Here is a 21423-nt window from a genome sequence, read left to right as displayed (position 1 = left end):
TTTACTCATTAACTTAATTCAACTTCAACCAAGCAGGCAGTTCTTCATTCGTTCCTCATTTGTTCCCTGGTAACTTAATTCCAACTTTATTGTAAAGTGTTAGCACTAATTTGTTACTACGCTCTAGAGTTCTATGACAAACAGAATGCATGTAAATACTTTTAATTACACAGTCTTTTTTTTTTTTTTACCAATCATATTAGCAGAAACATGTTAGCAAAAGTACTCAAAATTAGATACAGTAGACTCCCTGACTGACTGTAAGTCACAAAAGGCTTGCCTTTTTTCTTCTTAACCTTGGGCTCCTGTTTAACACTAGATTAACTTTCCTGCAGTTTTTTGAGGTGCACCAGCAGATCATTTGGTTGTGTAAGGATTTGCAGAAGTAGAACATACTGAATCTCTGAAATTCTTTTCAAAATTGTCCTAAGTGTAGAAATTGTTTTGTGCAAGAATTGCGGCTTGCAGCTAGGTTTGATAATGCAAATGTCAGTGAGCTACTTTGGAGCCTGCTCTTGCATCTAGAAAACCATTCGGGTATGAATAAGATCACATGCATTGACAAAACACAACCAGTTAAAAGGTATAACATTGTTTTATTTCCTCTTGGGTGTATTTGAATTCCAGTTTAGAGCACAGAGTGTAGCACAGTGCCGGGGTTTGCATAGGTCTGACATGAAGGTAAAAGATGGCAGCTGACAGATTACAGATCAAAGCAGGTCATCCCCTGGGCCGTTAAATGGACCTGGATTTTAAACAGTACCTCACAGTAATTACAAAGTTCTCACTGTTACACAGCCTGGAGTGTATAATCTTCTCAGATAGAAGAGTAACTTCATAGCCTTTTGGTCACGAGAGAACTCCCACTGAACAGTTTTAGTAACTATCTTCTGATGAACACGCAAAATGTGTAGTGCAATTTTGATGTTTAACTGACACATGCTAATAAAACTATGGCTCATATTTCTTTGCCCATATTATATTATTTGAAATGTTGCAATGGACAAAGACAACGTAATCACCAATTGTTGGTGACAGCACAGATTGTGGGTGCAAATTCACCCGCAATCTTCATCAAATACTCACCTTCTAACAACACCTTCAGCGGGTGAGTGTTTAACATTAAAAAGATCGCTCAGAGTGCAACAACATAAAATCAGTGAAACAAAACAAATAACAAAACATAAAAAAATGAAGTTTCCTGCTACATATCAGACTTGTATCTCTTGTCATAAACATATACTTACAGCATGCATGCAGGGCTTTCGCTGGTCCCCTCGAGTCCAGTTAAAATCCCATTCTTATTCACACTTCAATATTGGCATCTTTTCTTAATATAAGACATCCCTTTACAGCTGATGCTTTTTGGTGTCTTGGAGAGACACTTTAGTGGGCTAGATTGTAAACATTCATTTTTTTTGTGAATAAATAGTCCTGCAACAGTGTTTTAATACTGCTGCGCAGATGGAACAACATCCCGTTTCAATCAACTTATGGGATAGTAATAAAATAAAATCACAGCTTTCGTTGTTTCCAAGTGTGAAAACAAGCACAACGGGCTAATTTCCAAAACACAGAGTAAACTAAAATCTTAGAGATTTGAGACCTAAAACATACTCACTGTGATGTGTACTATAGCTTGCTGTGATTCTACCATTTCCCCTCAAAACAGTGTAAATACACTGCAATCCACATTGTGTCAAGTATTCATCATATCCCACAGTTTCAGCTGCTAATATTCAAAAAAGAGGCAGTCCATTACTGGATGTAAGTGGTCGTCCCCAACTTATCCCTGAGCTCTTAGTTTCTAAATGAAGAAACAAAAAGAAAAAAAGAAGTTAACAAGGGGTTAGTATATATTTACATTAGAAAACTCCCCCAGAATAATTACCTGTTTGGCTTTTTCTGTCCAGCAGATGGAGCCAAGACGGCTTTTCCTCTTTGCAGGGCATTAGTAGAAACCTGCAGGCCTTTCATTTGTTGCTGTTCCTAAATCAAAATGAAAAATAAAACATGTCACATTCAGTTACCTAGAACAAAATTGGCTTTACTTTAAAACATACAAAAAAGCCTCACCCCTGACGGCTTGTTAACAGGACAAGGCGGTGGAGGTCTGTTTGGGGGGTCCGGTCGGGGTTTGGGTAACACTGAGTGGTGTAAGTGGGTTTTGGAGTCCAGGGAAGGTAAAGGTGGAGGTCCTGAACGTGGTGGAGGTGCCTGGTTTCGCCTCTGCTCGGTGAGCTGCACAGATTTAGAGGGAGGTGGAGTGTAACCCTGAGGAGAGTAATGTGTGTGTGGCTGAGGTGTTTGCTCTCTCTGCTCTACAGCGTACGCAGGAACGGGAGGAGGCTTCACTGCTGGACGCACGAGAGCGTGTCTGGACCGAGAGGAGCAAGACGGGCTCGGATTAGGAGAGGATTTCCCCTGTGGAAGAATGCAACAATAACAAAGTTCAGTGGTTTATTCTGTTATTCTCAAACGCTAGAGAATGGCATTATTGTCTGGGCCAAAATGGGCCTTCTTTACCAGCTGATCCGAGTCCTGTTTTTTTAGCAAGAAAGTTGGGTTGGCATGACCGTTCGCATGAGTGTTGTTGCACAGAGGCTTGACCACGACCGGGACAGAACAACTGAGGGTTAAAACACAAATACAAAAATACAGGGCCATCATTTATACATCCACACAACATAGAAAGGGCTTTTTTAATATTATTTTTTGGGGCATTTGTAGGTCTTTATTGACAGGACATCAGAAGACGGGAAAGGAGAGAGAGAGAGAGAGAGAGAGAGACAGGAGGAATGAAATACAGCAAAGGACTGAAGGTCAGACTCAAACCTGGGCCACTGCATCGAGGAGTATACCTCTGTATATAAGTGTCAGCTCTACCAACTGAGCCATCCGGGCGCCCCAACATAGAACGTACTTCCCTAGGAGAAATGCGGTTCACAATAATGTAGAGAATCATTTATTTAACACCCCAGAATGACCTACTTTAGCACTGGAGGTGGAGCAGAGGTTTTCAGTGGGTGGAGTTTATGTCTGTAGCAGCACCAGAGTCCAACAGCCGCCAAAACCACAAAGAGAACCAGGGGGAGGACCACCAGGACTGGGAGGAGATTGCCTGTTGGAATATAAAACAAGAGTAAGAAAATGCATTTCAAAGAAATATTCTAAGGTTTCAATACATGAAAAACACATTTGCAGGTTTTAGAAAAAACTAAGTGTCTTACTGTGGCTGATGACAGGTCCACTGTCTACACTCCCACCTGACCCCTCCTGGTCACACAGAGGAGGAGCCCAGCCCACGTCACAGTGGCAGTTGTGATTGTTGTTGCACAGCTGGTGAAAGAACATAATACCCTTGAAAATTACAACAGAGACGGATATACTCATTACATTGACATACAGGTACAGCAACTAATTACATTTTTGTACTACAGAAGTACATCGGAATCATTTTCAGTGGAAACAAGTCCAAGGTTCAGTAGTAGCATGGAACTAAGCGCATTAGCCCAACCACTCTACTGAAGTATAATTTCCAGATACTTGTACTTTACTTGATTATTTCTGTTTTCAACTTATACTGGATTTGAGTGAAAAATAATGTTCTCTTTACTCCAAGACATTTATCTGAGTTATTTGATATGCATTTTGCTAATCAGACTTTAGCACTTTTATTTAAGCAACATTTAAGATGTGTACTGTGTTTTTACTTTGCTATATTGCTAATTTTAATCAAGTAAAACAATCTAAATACTTATTCCACTCCTGCCAAGTTTGCCATCTTCTCATAATAGTTGGCTGGCAGCCAAATGTTCCCCAACACCCCTCGGAAATCAATCTCCCACAGCATCCTTCCTCACACACATAGGAACTTACCCCATGTCCATGGCACTTGGCATTGCATTCATCCGCTCTGAGGAAAGATGAATTGCGGCACTCTCCATTGAAGCAAATCTGTTGCGTTATGGACCGATGTAAGGAAAAGTCACAGAAGAGTTAAAATAGGCAAGTAGTTTGTAATGGTGGTGCAATTTTGTCTTCATGAACATTACTAAGATTGGAGCCACAAAGCTGGTAAAAGACAACAATTAAATGTGACTTTCTGACAACTAAAAAAGAAACATCTCAAGAGAAAGAGATCAAGGCATCTAAAGCATGCTCTCACCGAGTGGTCGCCACATTTGGTGCCCGTCATGACCAGGCCAGGGTCCAGAGTGTCACCCTGCCCCCCCTCATCCCCCTGCCCAGGCTTGTACACATGTGTTCCCATGCACTTGATCTTCTTGATGCCCACGCTGACAGTGGTTTCTATGCGAACAGCATTGTTTTCAAGGGGCTTGGAGGCTGAGGTTAAACACTGGATTTTCCCACATTGAGCATCCCTGGAGGAGATAACAAATAGGGTATCATCACTATGGTGAGATTGATCAATGTTCTCAGGAAATCTAGATGTAAATTAACCACAAATGTTTTTTGTAAGATTATTTTTGGGGCATTTTAGGCCTTTATTTCCAACAGGATAGCTTAGACTTGAAGAGAGAGAAGGGGAATGACATGCTGCAAAGGGGGTTAAACCCACGGCCGCTGCGTCAAGGACTAAGCCTCTCTATGTGGGTGTGCGCTCTACCATGTCAGCCACCCAGGCGACCGAAACACTGTGTTTCGATACTCACTTGTCCTTACAGCTCCTGTACTTCCCAAGCTCATCTTTGCCACAGTTCCCGTACATGTCCCCGGCTTCGTTTACCTTCTTAAAACATAGGTCAGGGGCTGGACGGCCATCTGTGTTCAAACGAGAGACAAGTTTTGCAGAAACACATAAATATGGCTGCACATACACACACAATAACACACACATGCAGTCAATGCATGCACAGTGGGTAATGTGACCACCTGATGGAGACCAGATGGCATCTCTTACTGTTCTGTGTGGCTCCTGTTGTTCTACAAAGGCTCTCCAGGGAGGCTCTGTCACAACGTGAACCTGGACACTGTCCAATACCAATCCCTAATCCTGTGACCCACTGAGGACTCATCTCTACCTAGCCTCTGTGCTTCAACATGCACTCCATGTTTAACTGCTTCAAAATGACATTGTTAGATTGATGATTGAAATGGTGTGTGTATACAGTAGTGACAATTAAGAGTTGGGTGACATAGGGCCCTATCTTGAACCCGGCGCAGTGCGGCGCAAAGCCTGACGAAAGTTTCTTTGCTATTTTAAGTTGTTTAAATAGCAAATGCACCTACGCCCGTCTTTGCTCCCATGGGCGTGCTGGTCTTACAGGACGGTGCGTTCAGGTGAATTCTTGGCGTATTGCTATCTTGCGGCAGTAGTGTGATTGCGCCACTGACCTACAAAAATCTTGTCCAAAGTCAGTAGCAAAGCATTTCATTAAATGAGAATTCCTTAACTCAATTTAACTGATGACAAATGTCAATCTGATGCCAGTATTACATATTAAAAAATTATCTTAAACTATATAAATATAAATAAACGCTGTGTCAGTGTCACATGCTATCAGGACTGTAGGTAGAACAATGCATCTTTCAAATTGGGCATTGAAAAGAAAATTGTATTTGAATATGGAATCCATATGTACATGGGCAGATGTATTCTTTTTGAAATCTTGCATTAAGATATGCAAATATAGTTGATAAACTACAGACTATATAGTTTTAGGGGGCGGCAGTAGCTCAGTCTGTGGGCCATTTCTAGTCCATGTAAGGACTGGTAGCTGGAGAGGTGGCAGCTCATCTCTTGGGCACTCCCAAGGTGCCCTTAAGCAAGGCATTTAACCCCTAACTGCTTGGGGCGCCTGTCCATGGGCAGCCCCCTTGTTGTGTCATTTCTCCTTTTAAAGCATGTCTGTAGGTCCTGTTTGCATGTGTATTTTGGGCCTGTGTATAATGCACAAAGAGAAATTATTGAATTTCCCCTCAGGAATTAATAAAGTATGTATTCTTTTTCTCTGATGGTAAACACAAAAAAATCCCTCATTGATAATTATAAAAATAGATGTATTAGACTGTATTAGTTTTAGCCTAGCGCAGAGTTGTAAGAGTTGGGTGACATTAAAAGTGATTAACCCATCAAACATTTTATTATCCCAACACAACAATAGAAGAATAAATTTAAGGAATTCCTTTTGGGAATTCACATAACTGATAATACGTGTCAATCTGATGTCAGTGTTACATAAGTAAAAAATTACCTTAATCTATATAAATATAAATAAACACTGTTTTGTGTCACTTGCCAGGAATGTATGTGGCACAATGCATTTTTGCATTTGGGAATTAAATACAGAATGTAATGTCCAATTTGCAAATATTTTACTTTACTAGCTTTAAGACAAACACAGAAAAAGTCCTCAATGATATAAATATCTAAATAAAGGTATTAGACTGCATTAATTGCACCCAATAACATGGGAACTTGGTGTATATACTGTACATGTATAAAATATACTACTTTTATAATACTGTAAACACGTAGATATACCACCTTATGGAACAAAAGACGTAAGGATTACTTATTATTCCGTTTACCAACCTTGTCCCCAGAGAGCGCGACACTGCTGCTCCAGGGTGAGACACATGCCGGTGTAACAGTAGGCCTGGCCGGCTGCACACGACGTGCCGTCCAATAAATAGAAATTAGCAGGACAAGACTCTGCCTTCCCATCGCAGTACTCTGGCAGGTCACAGGACCCCGAGGGAGCACGACACAGCACACCTGGGCTCTTCAACTGGAAAGTGAGAGATGGAGAGGGGGAAGAGAAGTTTAGGAAACACTGAGACGAGGAGGATGATAAAAAGAATTAAGAAAGAATGAATTGTAGAGCTGTCATACATAATTGCTACAGTGCTCATCTAATAGTAAGAATTAGCCCAGGAGACACATAAGTCATGAAAGGATTATTGTGTCTCTCTCTGATAAGATGATGGTCAGATTCTCATGCTAGTACCTTGCAGTTATGGCAGCAGACGCCATGCGCACACTCAGCTCCAGCTTTCAGAGTGCAGTTGTTGGCATTACAGCAGGGACTGGTACACTCCTACACATAAAAACCATGGCTCATTAAGTCCTGGCAAAAACATACAAGGCAAATGTATACTGCAACATTCAAGAGATGCAACAAACCTTTTCTTCTCCACAGTCACATTCTTCTCCATCCTCCAGGTAACCATTGCCGCAGCGCTGGCCTCCATACATGGATCTGGTGTTTGGCAAGTTGAAAAGACACTTCCCTCCTCCAGAGCTCAGGTAGCTCCTCAGCTCCTTCAGGTTGCAATCATTGAACACACGTGGAAATGGATGCCTGGTTCGTGATGAGGAAGAAGCACAAACACAGTTTGGACGTTATGGCTTGGTTCCCTCACGCTTTCATTAAATATGATGTCATTTTTCAAATCTTCTGTTTTCCACTGTTTAATAATAGGGGTGGGAATCACAAGACGCCTCCCGATACGATATCATCACGATACTTAGAGTTTACCAAGATACAATGTGATGTGATTTTAAACATATTGCAGTATATTGCAATGTATAACCTTTTTTCCAACTTCTAATTTTTCCCAATTTCAAATGATGTCCCCAAAAGGAAACTTTGTCAACATCTGTTTTATCTAAAAAGATACATTCCTCTCTTCGTTTATATCACTTCAATTTTATTGCCGCAAAGTGTGATTGTCAAGCAGACAAACTGCAAACACATACTGCATATAATAAAAGATCGATACTTGGTGCCTGTGTATCAATACAGTATAGCCACTGAAAATATTGCGATACTATGCTGTATCAGTTTTTTCTCCAAACCCTGTTTAATAACTGTTTTTTTTATCGGTTGTATTTCATTTTTGTATTGTACCCAGTAGCAGCAGCCATGATGCAACCTCCGTCTTCGGCCTTTGCCTGGCAACAGCCTGTAATGTCGTGGCTCATGCCGAAGTTGTGGCCCATCTCATGTGCCATGGTGGCAGCTACACCGACAGCTAACTCAGAGTGGTCCTGTTCGAAAGAAGAATCAAACATTACTTCAGAAAGTCAATTCATTAGGAGGTGGAGAAAAGAGTGTTCTGCTATATATTTGTCATGGCATTCTGTCATTGCATGCCACCATTCCACTATATTGACCTTAATTACTATTGGCCCCTTGTGCCACTTGAGCTACAACCACCCCCATCTGTATGGGATTTCTACTCAAGTGCATGCACAGGGTTCATGTTTGTTTAGACTCTCATCTCTCACCGTGTTCACTCCACCGGACTGGTAGTCTGAGCACATGGCTTTGAGAGGTGCCAGCCCGATGGTGGTGCCCTGGAACCCCCTCCCCCTGGAGACACAAAACACCACTGGTGATTAGTTCCAGCTGGACAACGACCCACTGGGATACAACTGGGGATGTTCATTGTCTCATGCAATAAAGATAAAATCAGTAAAGAGATCTACCCCGCGGGACAGGAGGAGATATGGGGGACACTAGCGTTGGAGAGGGTGAAGAATGAAAAATGGGAAGATAAGTGGGAGACGGTAACACTGACGTGATGAGCTGAGCGTTGTCGTTGGGGAGCATGCGGAGCTGTTTGCCTCTCCAGGACAGGAATGCTGCCAGGGTGCTGTGAGGGTTGTCTGAAACGTTGATCAAGTCCTGGTTGGTCCACACCTCCAGACCGATTAATGCCACACGGATGCTCAAAGCCTTGTAGTACTGTAGTTGTGGACAGGATATATCACACAAAAATCTTACATTTGACTTGTTCACTGCTAGATTTAGGTGTCATGAACCAGATATGTCAGTTTGTGGTTTTCATGCTTCATTTCAGGTGTTACCTTGTCAACCAAGTTGGCCGCTTCCAGTAATTTCTGTTTGGTCTTCTCAAGACTACTCCCATGCTTCTCAAACTGCCAACGACATAAACCACATTGCCCACAGAAACATGACACACCCACACTCTGTTTTACATCTCCCACATCTCAAAAGGGGTTTTATTTTTACAATAACTAGCTCTAAATAGAGTGATGGGTGCAATTTACTGACACTGTTTTCTATATTTAGGTTTATTATAATGCTGTATAAGGCAGACATTTACTATTTATACTGAATAGAAATAGCTCATAAGCCATTCACTCACACATTTACAACTACACTCTGGGCTATTTAGAGTCAACAATGAACCTAACCTGCATGTCTTTGGACTAGTTCATGACGGACCATTGGAAATTATGCTAGTATGCAAGTATCTTGTGATACTTAATTTAGACGACAGCTCATTTCACAAACAAAGGCACATCTTGTACATCCAAATTTAATGGTGTCATAAAAAAAATCCCATGTCCCTAAAAAGTGTTTAAATCCACAACTGTTTCCTCACCTCAGCCTTGTCTGCCACTATCAGCAGTTCTACGTACTTAATATTCTGGTCCAGGTCCCTTTTTTCCTGAAAACAGAGACAGAACAGTTTAATACAGAATATTGGCATGTTTTGTGTCACGGCATTATTGTGAGTTTGTACTGTCCCAACGCACCCTCCCGTGCCGCGATGACATCATCCCATGGATGAAGTTGTTAAGCCTCTCCTCATGCTCCTTGTTGCCATGGTGATGCAGGCAGCTACCTCTGGGTAGATGGAGACTCTGGGCTCTGAACACAGCGTGCTGCTGTGTGCCCGCGAAAACAGGAAGAGGCTCTATCAGGTAGCTGATGCTTGTGTTCAGAGAAATCAGTCCCCTGGGAAAACAAGACGCTACTGTTGGTTCCATCAAAACATAGCTCGAGAAAATCAACGTTGATCAATTAGGTTGCTGTCTGTCTGTCTGCACGCTGTGATATGCTGTGGAAACCATAGTTTCTTTTGCAAACACTGTAAAAACATTTTAAAACATCAAATTTAACAGTGATCTTTAATTGCATTGTCAAACTGAAGTGTGGGTAATATGTTAAGGCTGGCCGTCAGAATGGGATTTTTTTTATCTGGCTGTGGGGATTTTACGGATGGGTGAAACCGAGCAAAGTGGCTCAGGCGATTTACTGCTGTTTATAAATTAAGATCAGCTGGGGCCGACCAAGCAATAGACAATCCTCTGGCTTCTTCACAAAACCCCTCACGAACATAGACGTCTATACACAAACACACGAGCATGCACTCAGCAGCAGGTCAAGCAGCTGTAGAAAACATCTGGAGAGACGCCCACATGTCAATGTCCCTCTGTGCTGTGTTTGCATTTCTCCAGACAATCTACATTAGTAAGAAGACGTATTCATTCCTCGTCCTCCGGATACAGAGCGCTGAACCCACATACACACTCATATGGCTATGATTTCTGTCAGTGCTTGTCGGCCAGTGTTTCTAGCAGGAAGGGTCAGCTGTTTTGGTCCACACCAGGAGAAAACACAGGATCTCCATACTGAGCTGTAGTCATTCCACCAGCTCTGGAGCCAATGACCTCCTAACCTACTGGACAACACACAGTTTCCTGTCTTATCTAATCAGCCACGGTTTGATCACAGGCTGGACAGTTGTGCAGGCTTTGGTTCCACAGTGCTGTGGAGGAGGGTCTGGCTAGTCCACACAGCATTCCGGAACGGGAGAAAAACATACTGTGGTTTATTGGCATTTCTTTAAACAACACTAGGTGCCCAACAGAGCCATGGTGCCGCTAAAAAAAAGCCTTGACAATGAACTTGTTTTGGTGGAACATGTGACAGAAAACTCAGTTTGGACAGATAGTCTAGCTAGCTGTCTGGTTCTAATCTGCACTGATCTGAGGAGCTGTTAAGCATAGTCATCATAAATCCACCGGAGTTTAAAATTACAACACAAAGAAAGCGGAAGGTAACAGACATCCGGAGAATAATTCGGCAGCAATCACGGAAGTGGAACATCGTGGATGTCAACTAGGAAAGTAAGTGATGTTAATAGCTTTGAAAAGATCCTTGTCTTTTTTGGCAAGTTGACCCAAGTAGGAAATGTTGAACAACAGTAACTTATGTGTTACTGTTGTTCTGTAGACAGGTATTCTATCAATGACTTAGAAAACGGTGAGGTTGAAAAAAATGAGCTGAGGCTGTAAAATTAGCATTAATGGAACTAAAAGCTTTAATTTAGAGAGCGAGTGGTGCCAACACATCCTTAACAAAAATCCATCACAGACGTCATCCCTACACGATCTGCAGGACTAACTCCCTGCCTCTGAGTATTGGGAAACATTTTCTCTTGGCTCTCTGGGTTTCTTGCAGCTCTTTACAGTTTTGCTGAAGAAAAGTCCTCTTCCATGCTGTTAAGTTAGGACCTGTCTTCACAAATAGATTGGTTTGTTTATAGAATTTATTGGGCATTTTCAGCCTTTATTTTTGACAGGACAGCTGAAGATATGAAAGGTGAGAGAGAGGGGGGAATGACATGCACCAACTGAACTAGAATTTAGTCTTATGGTAGACTTCTTGGAATTCTTATAAATGTCTTTCACTATTGGTGGGGTTTTACTTACCTAAGTCCTGAGCATGTACTAACAGCAACATTTGAGCCTTCCATGCCCAGCACCTCCCCATGGTAGAAACAGTGTCCCTGGAAGACAAAGACAATCAATGTTCAACAGACGGCTCTCTGTGTAGAGGAGCAGAGTAGTGCAGTGATAAGAGAGACGAGAGGCTTGTTCTGCAAACATAAAATGCAGTATGTTATGTCCATATGGCCTGCTATACAGCTGCTATAGGTTTTGACTAACTGCATTGATATGTATGTCTCTTTTATGAGGAGTACAGCTCCTCATTGCACTTTAGGAGCATCACACTCTTTCATAGACTTACAGTGCTGGCAGGAGAGCAGGACTTGCGGGCTCCATTGGGAGTGTACCATATTTCCTGATACCCAGGGGCCAACAGCTGCCTGGTGAAAGACGGCACAAACTCAGAGACAATTTGAGCAAGAGCATATGTATGTAGCGTCAGACGTTCAACCTTCTAAAACAACATTATGGTGGAACAATGGTGCAAAGTACAGAGCAAAAGCTGCAGGAAGCAGAGGAAATAGAAGAAGACAGAGTTTTTCCAGCAGCCCGCAGCTCATAAAACATTAACTCTGTGAGAGACAGAGACAAAAAACAAGACTGCTTTCAAGATTTAGACGCAGATTCTGGCAGAGATAAGAGCAAATACAAAGTAATGTGGGAAAGTGTTGGGATTATAATAACATCCGTATGTACCTTTCCCAATTGACCCTTTACTTTCTGTAAAGTATAGCTGAAGTAAGAGATGGTAACTTCCCTATGCTGAGAATTTAACTTTGTTGGTATGTTCACACCGCATTATTTTGACAGGACTATTATTTAGTGTCCTCCTATTCTTCTCTTATTAGCCTACTGGAATGTCTCCATTAGTACACAACACTGACTGAACAGGGGAGGTTGATAAATCAGGGAAACATACACATACAGAGAGAAACTTTCCTTTTATTGTTGTAAAACATTCCTCTAACTCTTTATCTGTGTGTTTGATTGAGTGGGTGTCTTCAGACTCGGGCTGTTTCTGTCAACCTACCAGCACAATATTTACATCTCGTACAGATGCTTGTTTTCCTGCCTTTCTCCTTCCAAATCTGTCTCAATCCATCCTTCCTGTTTTCATTCATAAACTCTGCCTGTCTCACAGCTGGTTTACTTTTACTCCTACTTTCTAAATTTCCCCCCAAAAGACAAACTCAGATCCATCAAACTGTAGCTTGAAACTGCATTGAATTCAGGCTGGAGAGAAACCTGCATGTATCTACTGACTCTGGCTGCAAAACTGGACTCAAGTCTTAAATAAACACGAGATAGACCATAGATGTCCCACTATGATTTTATTATTTACCATGTATCATCTTCATCTATTAAACATTTAAGCCAGCTTGAAGCTTTACCTAATATAATATTACCTGGATGATATATATGCATTAATCAGGCTAACTGTTATTCTTTGCATCTTTGCTGGAGAACATTTGTGCAAATCGTTAGGTTGAAGTTAAATGAATAGTTCACCATTTTAGAACACACATCTTTTTGCTTTCTTGATGAGAGTTAGATGAGAAGATGAATGCCAATCTCATATCTGTGTCCTTTAAATACAGGGCTGCAGCCAGTCGCTGGCTAGCTTAGCTTAGCATACAGACTTGAAACAAGGGGTTAAGAGCTAGACTGGCTCTAATTGCAAAGACCTTTTGTATGTATTAGAGAAATGACTTAACTTTAGAGAGGATAATAGCTGGATTTTGTTACTATTGCTCCATGTTTAAGGTCTTTATGCTAAGCTAAGTCAATCAGCTGTTGATTGTGACTTAATAATTGGTGCAAAATCTCCACAGGAATGGGGGTCTTCTCATTCAACTCTCGACAAGGAAATGACTAAGCGTCTTAACCCAAAATGTCAAACTATTCCTTTAAAGGATGATAAAGACAATTGAAGGGATGATGGGGATCTCTGCCCCGAAGCAGACAAGCCTCTTGAATCAATGGCAGCCTGTTGATGCAATTAGCCACAACAAGGAAGTCATAGACAGAAAATGTCTGCTTCATCCTTTAACAGATTACTACTCTATGGTTGGAGGGGGTACTGACACACACACACACACAGTCTCTGAGAAGACTTTAAAAAAATGATCACTCAGTGGTTATGTATCTGGCTGATGTCACCCTAAATGGGGTAAACCCCTCTCAACCCGTATTGTGATTTGACCTTCTAAGTGCATTTATAGACTTCCTCTAGTTTTCCTGCTTTACCAAATATTCCCATCACGCTCTCTTCTCATCTACATAGCCCTTTCTGTCGCTCTAACAGGCCGAATGGATGGCAGAGTGGCTGATGATTGACTGAGCAGAGCAGTCATTATACAGGAATGATCGCTTCCTCCACGAGGAGACACAAAATGACTCTCCTCCATTCTCGCTTATTCTCCCATGCCAGTCAGCAGCTGTGTACGCTCATAGAATGATGACTATATAACCTGCTGCCATGTGATACATAGACACAACATGCCATTAAAAAAATCAATTGTCACTACTGATAGCACAATACCAGCACAGTTGGGTGTTTTAGTTTTGTCCTAGTTTTCAACACAACTAAAAGTGCTGATCAAAAGTCAAAAACCTAGCAATGCATTTGTCCCATTTAGACATGGCTAGTCTCTTCTACTGAAGGTTAAATACAGTTGATTTCTTATATGGTTAGGCATTGAAAATAACTGATAAACATTGGTTTATCATTGGTTAAACACGGCTTTATAATGCCATAGTTACTGTAGTTGTATCAACAGGTGGTTTATTTAAATCATGAAGAACTGCATGAAAGGTGAACCCATGCATCTGTCATCCGGCATGAAGTAATAACCACAGGAACCACCCAAAATAACCTGCAGTTGCGATGAAACAGTGTAGTTTCAGTTTGCCTCATCAGTATCTCGAGAAGTAGATTATTAACTGTGTGATAGGAATACGAGGACAACTGCAAAGCACATGCAGCTATGCATGATGTCATTGGTTCAGCTCTGCAAACTGTTTTTATGCAGTGACATTAGTAGCATAGAGTCTAGAATGATGATGCCCATATCGTATAGAACCAGAGACCAAAAAAAAAACTTGCTCTTAAACCCAATTATAGCCTTTGATCAATGATCGGTTGTTACTGCTTTGCATGTATGTGTATCTTGTGGTATTTTGCTGCTTCTTGTTGCACTGCATGGCTTGTTCAGTGTCTTAAGAATGCTTATTTTGTTACAGTTGAAAATTAGCCAGCTAGCTTACACTGGCACAGTTACAGAAGTTCTGATTAATGTGTGTGGCCTTATGAATAAAATAAAGAAATTCAAATTTGAATATACTCCTCCGTATGATGTACTGTAGGACAAATTTCAGCACATTGAATCTGTTTTTTCTGGTCCAGCAACAGTGGTGTATAACTAGTTATGCTGATTTTGTTACCAACCATATTTTGGGAAATTCACATATTCATTTTTTTGCTGAGAGTTGGTTAAAACCATTGATATCACTTTCTATAGGCTTAATAGGAAGCTCCAGCCAGCGGGCAGTTATCTTAGCTTTAGCATAAACACTTTAAACAGGGCAAAACAGCTAGTTTGGCTCTGTCCAATGATAAAAATAAAAATAGCATCCTAGCAGCACCTATAAAGCTTTCCGATTAACCCCTTTTGCTTACTGTTCTCTATACAAAAACAGAAGTGTATGGGCAGGACTATTTCTTGAACAGCTGCAGTAACCTGTAATGGTCTTATTGTCACCCCGAGGCTGCCAGGCAACCAGCTGAGACTGGGATTAAACAAACAAGATATAATGAGTTAATCAGCTTTAGAGGTGTTACAAGGAGGATTCCCCTACCTAGCCGAGTCTGCGTTTCCAGTCTTTATGTTAAGCTAAGCTACTCCTGGCTGCAGTTTCATATTTCCGTACAGACGTAAAATTGGAAAATAATTCTCATCCAACTGTCACCAAGTCAAAACCACAAACACCCTTGGGATATACCATACTCTTGACTCTGACTTCATTTTGGTAAATGCTGTGAGAGGCTTCAAATCAAGACTGCAAACCCCTCTGTGTGATGGCGGGAGAACTCCTCAGAGTTTGGATGTTGTCCAGATGCTTTGATTGAGGAGCGCAATACTGGCTGAATCAAGGCTGTCTGGCAGTGAGGGTGAGACAAAGGCTTGGTTCAGCCTCATGACGGGATAGAAGGGGTGGGGGAGTAATGCTAATGTGCTTGGGAGATAGTGAGGGGCAGGGCGAGGCGTAGGGGACGTGGGGTAATGCATTAGGGTCAGTGGGTCGCATTCTCTCATAGTAGGCCTATCAGATGACATCACGGCACGCGGGTGGAGGCAGGGAGAAAGCTGATGCAAAGTCAAAGTACCACTTGGCAACGGATGATGAAAAGGCTTTTATTGCACATGGAGAACAATGTACTGTTGTTTAAAGCCCAGTGAGTGTTTCCCCAACACACAGGCTAACATACACGGCTACATTAAGACTTCAAAGCAGACCGAGTCAATGTGAGACTAAACATAGAAAAAAGGACAAGCAAATGCATCCCTGCTACCTACTCCCTAGACCTGTGATCCATCAGGTCAGCCTTGTTTGTGTTCTTTTGGTCTGCCGTTTGTGTATATGTGTGTGTGTGTGTGTGTGTGTGTGTGTGTGTGTGTGTGTGTGTCTCGTCTGTCTGCGTGTGGCCACAGTCTCCCAAACGCTGACCGCAGAGAGATGTAGACTCGCACTAGAGCCCCAGGGAATATCACATGAGGTTAGGAAAGGAAAGAAATGAGAAAGAATGGTGAGCTTTAAAGGGGACAGTGGTAGACATATGTGGTGAGGACAAGAGGAGGGGAGAGGATAGGTGAGGACGAGAGGATAAGTGAGGAGGAGAGGAGATGAAAGGAGAGAAGAGGAGAGTAGAGGAGAGTAGAGGAGAGGAGGAATAAAGATGTGTACACTTCCCAAGGGAGTGCTTCATTCAGGTTCATGCACTTAAGGGTGTGCAGGGAGAGCATCAAGCAGAAGAACAGAGAAAGTCATATAGAGGAGGAAGCAAGAATATCCACACGATTCATATCTGCACCAAATGCACATAAATCAAATCCAAACTGACCCCAAACTGACACTACTTTCCATGACTTTTCTCACCTTAACCCTTCTCCTTTGGTCCATCATTCACTTTCTTACACTGTTTTCTCTCCCTCTGTTTTTTACTTCCCCTTTTCTTCTCTCTGAGTCAGCACATTAGCTACTGCCTGACTCTTAACCAAATCAATCCTCTACGGGCGCACCACAGCCTTTCATTAAGATAAAAGCAAAAGAAAAAAAGACCTACACACATATGCACATTGACAAGCATGGCAGGGGAGGGAATAAATGGATTAAGTTTGTACTGCAGCCACTGGGAGTACTGATGCTCAATAGCATTCACAGCTATACTTGTCCAGGTTTGGAAAGAGAGCGGAAAAACATGAGATGTAAAATGCAACAGGAGTATAAACAGAAAGACAAGATAAAGACCAACTCACAGCTAGTTTGGGATCTTCCCTATCTGCTGCCTGTAAGAGTTTCAATTTCAGGGGCAACGAGGACAAGAGGGAGTAGCCAGGACATAGCCATGGACACTGGCAGTATTTTCTCTGGCTTCTCTCCATATGCAGACATTGATCTTTTTCACCCCCCACATAGTCTTACATAGCTAAATGTGTCTCCACATTAGGCCAGCAGAGGATAAATCAACCCACAGTAACCCAGTGTGGTATTTGCTGTTTAGGCAGGGAGGGAAACACTGGCTGGTGGTAATGGGTTTACAAAAAGGAGGCGGCAAGCTCTTTCTTTCAATGCTGTAAAACAGTTTTTGTAAAGGACCCAGTGAAAGATATTGGGGTGGGAAGGGGGGCTGAACTTTATGATTATTATTATAACTATATTTAAGTAAGGCCCTCCAAAGAGTTACTAACATTTTTAATGGAATCTTTCCCTCAACTTAGGAAAACATCTATCTTTATATCTCAACATATAGCCAATTAATCATGTAAACTTAGGTTGCATATAAACAGATAAAATAAAAGTGTTGTATGGTTGTGGAACAGTAGTTTTTATAATATGCACCAAATTTTCAAATTTGAAATTATGGTGTCACCAAACATTGCAACTAGAGTTGAGAACCGTTCACATATATGAACCATTGGAGCAGTAAAACCTTTTTTCAGTACTTTACTCTCTCTGTAATAACAAACAGGTTATTTCAGTTATAAAAAAAAAATTCTGAATGTCTCAATTTTGACATTGGTATTTCATAAGAACATTCTACATATCACCCAAAGTCCGACCTCTCCCTACCTCCCTCCCTAACCATTTTGTACAGTCCCTTAGTGAATTGGGCATCGAAGGGTACGAAGTGTAAGGAGGCTGAAGCTTAAGTGAATGAAACAGAAAAGAGTATTTACATGATCAATACAGCTCTCAGACACAGTATATTACAGAATCAATACTAAGGTGGGGCACATAGAAAAACTATGTCTGGTTTTACTTGAAATCATTTTGTATGCCTTATCATTGAAAATGCAAGTAACAATTGTTTTAATTTCTACAATTATTCTTTTATATATCATCTTAGTAACTATCCTATTCTCCTATTCCTCCTATCCTATTATCACCTCACTCCTTTTCTAACTGTCACTGGGGCACAAATGAAGAAATCTTAACAGCTTTCCTGTTCCAGGAAACAGTTGAGAAGTTGCACAAAAAAGGTTTCAAAATATATATATTTTGGTTGGGTAACACTTTACCTGAAGGTATCTACATAAGAGTGACATGACACTGTCATGAACACATGACACAGTCACGACACATGAACCCTAACCCTAACTTGTCATGAAAAAACCAAATGACATTTGCTAAAAGAAGCGTTATGGCAAAACGTTTATGACACTTTCATGACAGTGTCACATCACTTTAGTGGAGATCCTTTCAAGTGAAGTGTAACCTCCAGAAGGAAACTTGATCTGCAGCAGGGATAAAATCCCATCAGGGGACCGTGACGAAAAAATGATATTGACAGCACAACAACAGCGACACACACAACTACAACCAATCTATGTCCTCTTTCTAGGAACAATCTGCAAATATACAGTACAGATATCAGTTAACACAATCTCTACTACATGTTGAGAAACTCAAAAAGGTTTTATCAAATGTATCTCAAACTATCTTTCTTCGTCGCTCTCTGTCCCTCTCTTTTAGGCAGACAAACACGGTGTGTGTGATTGATTAAAATTCCTTGCCCAGGAGGAAATCTAACAGTTTGACCACCTGCCGGGGAGGGAGAGCAGGGGGGTAAATCCCTTAGGGGACGTCCAGTCAGACCCAGTGGAGTCGTGGTTTGTTAATGTGTGTGCCTGTGAGTGAATAAGTGACAGAGAGAGCAACTCACAGAAAGAAAGAAAAACGCACTTCATTTCTAATGTTCATAAAAAGCTTCCCATTTCACTTGTGTGCTGGCCCGAATCCAAAAGTGCTGAACCACAACTCTGTAGTCCCCACCGACTACTCCGCTGCTCCAGTTCTACCTGCTGTCCCACCCAGTGATCGCGCTGTCCATTAAACCAGAGAGATCCTTCCTATCCCCATCCCATTGTTACTGGACAGGAACCGCTCCATCAGATTACAGGATGCTAGGTGCAGACGCACGGCCTTACTTCCTGTTTGCCCAAGGCACACAGATCGGGTGTCAACCAAAACCATCAACCTCCTTTCCTCCCTTCATCTCCCCTCTCTGCACCCACAGGGCCACTGACCTTATAAATGCGTCAATGTGACAGCTAACATCTGGTCAAATAAACGGGGCTAGCCGGGGCATCTTCTGGAAGTCTAAGAATACAAAGCTCAATGTACAGTCACATGGGAACAGTTTGATACAGGTGACTATTTTCTGGGGGGCTTTTGACTCATTTTGGTAACCTCGGAGCATGAAACTTCAGCGGAGACATTCCTACTAAACACAAAGGAGGTGTACTGCACTCAAGTCACTCACTCATTTTTCTCCAGCTGTAGTTTTAGCTCCCGGCCATCAGCTGAGATCAGAATCTGTGCCTTTGCAGGATGCTGGGAGGAAAACAGATGTGGTCAAACAAAAGCTGACTTACAAATGGCAACATTAATAAAATAAGTTTTTTCATTTAGTTTGCAATTTTGATGCAAAGACAAAAGACAGACAGACCCACCTCTTTGTCGACAGACCTCATGTGTCTGTGAGGATGCAGCCATGTGGGATAAGTAATCTCATAATTCTGTACATGATCAAGGATGCTCCTCATTGGACCCTGCTTATTTTCTCCTTATGAAAAAAGGCGACACATGACACATGTTGTAGCCAGTCTGCAGCAAATATGCACTTTAATTACCTATGCTTCTGATTTTTTTTGTATTATTATTATTATTGGCATATTGACTAATTAACATTATGCATGCACAAGTGACGTTTTAAATTTAAACAAAAAAAACGCGATCCAATGCAATGACGGTCTAGTTTTTCCAACACATATCCAACTCCATTTTCAGCCATCGCTCCGGGAAACAATCACACTCACCATTGTAAACAGCGCCTTCAGACACAGCAGCAGCCTGAACACAGCGCAGGAACACTAAGAGACACAGACCCAGAGAGGACTGCACAGCGGCGGGCGGAGAACAGCGCGCTCCCGGACGCATTCTAACAACAAGCGGCGGCTCCGAATGAATCTGCTACCCTGAGACATAAATGTGCGGTGAACGAGCCTTGGTGGTTCACATCCGATGGAGAAGACGCCGCCGGTGTGACATCGCGATACGCCGCCGCTCGCTCGTCTGAATGAGATGCTTACAGTTAGACCGCGGGGCGCACATCTCTCTCATTCTCAACCCCTCCCCATATTTTAACACGCACACACACACGCACGCACACACACAGACACACACGCACACACACACACACACAATGATGAAAACATGTACGAGTGAGCAACAAGGCACTGCAATCTAATGTTGAAATAAAGCATTAGAACATCTACCAGGTAGTTTCACATAATTAGACAAGAGACAGATTCAAAAAAATAATAGTTAAAAGTGAGGTAGACATGTTCTAATGTTTAGTCATAGTATGCTTCAAGCTCCAGAAATGCTGGATCCTACATTTCCCATCATGCAAAATAAAATAAATAAATAATTTGGACCCGCCCTGCCTGGTTAATGCATACCTTAGAAACTCCATAACTCCAGTTTGTAATGCAAATTTTCTGTTATAAATGTGAAGTCTCCAAGTGACATCACTGTGACATCATCACACTTTAGGACATTATACAACTGTTTTCCCCATCTAAGTAATCCTCCTAATTATTATTAAACTGATATTTCTGTGAACAATTCATTTCTTTACATATACTTTATAATGCTGCATTCACACAGTGTCGGCAGAATGAGAAAAACATGAGTATCTTGTAGCTACTTCCCAGTAATATGGATCTTAATTAGCTGTTACTGCCAACGATAGTGGCTTTGCGGCCATGTTGGTATTGGGTTATTAACACTTATTAACACACTGTGGTTCTTTTTAACAAGTGGAAGATATTAGCGCTGTGAGATTTCATGAGGTCTCCAAGGCTTATGTGAGCATATTTCCCCACTCGGTTGCTTTTAATTGTAGTCTGTACAATATAATGTGAATGCATCTTAGTGTCAGTTAGTCAGTGGTTATTTGACCAATCACAATGGAGGACAGGAAATATTAAAAAAGAGATATCACATACAATTTTACTGAGGTTGTGTCCACAATTTCCTCAGTTTTTTCCAACCAGGAGTCCCAAAGGATTAAGTGTAGGCCCTGCATGTTAACACATGCTGTCTTTAAATAACTGCACCAC

The 21423-nt window shown here is 41.7% G+C and overlaps 1 protein-coding gene across 1 annotated transcript; it reads right to left on the bottom strand.

Annotated features, from left to right (window-relative positions):
* Positions 1–576: 576 nt before the first annotated feature.
* Positions 577–20395, bottom strand: adam19b (ADAM metallopeptidase domain 19b). The gene is made up of 23 exons (XM_034883244.1): positions 20116–20395; positions 19750–19862; positions 19560–19630; positions 11817–11895; positions 11498–11574; positions 9536–9737; positions 9382–9447; positions 8840–8911; positions 8551–8717; positions 8258–8342; positions 7878–8017; positions 7151–7328; positions 6975–7064; positions 6560–6755; positions 4677–4785; positions 4169–4385; positions 3880–3957; positions 3231–3339; positions 2992–3121; positions 2527–2629; positions 2077–2424; positions 1892–1989; positions 577–1807 (listed from the first exon to the last, which is right to left on the bottom strand). The coding sequence occupies exons 1-23, from the start codon at positions 20234–20236 to the stop codon at positions 1801–1803; spliced, it is 2856 nt and encodes a 951-aa protein (XP_034739135.1). The 5' UTR covers positions 20237–20395; the 3' UTR covers positions 577–1800.
* Positions 20396–21423: the final 1028 nt, after the last annotated feature.

The sequence above is a fragment of the Etheostoma cragini genome, chromosome 10, assembly GCF_013103735.1.
Source record: "Etheostoma cragini isolate CJK2018 chromosome 10, CSU_Ecrag_1.0, whole genome shotgun sequence".
NCBI lineage: Eukaryota > Metazoa > Chordata > Actinopteri > Perciformes > Percidae > Etheostoma > Etheostoma cragini.
This window is presented reverse-complemented; position numbering and strand designations above follow the sequence as displayed.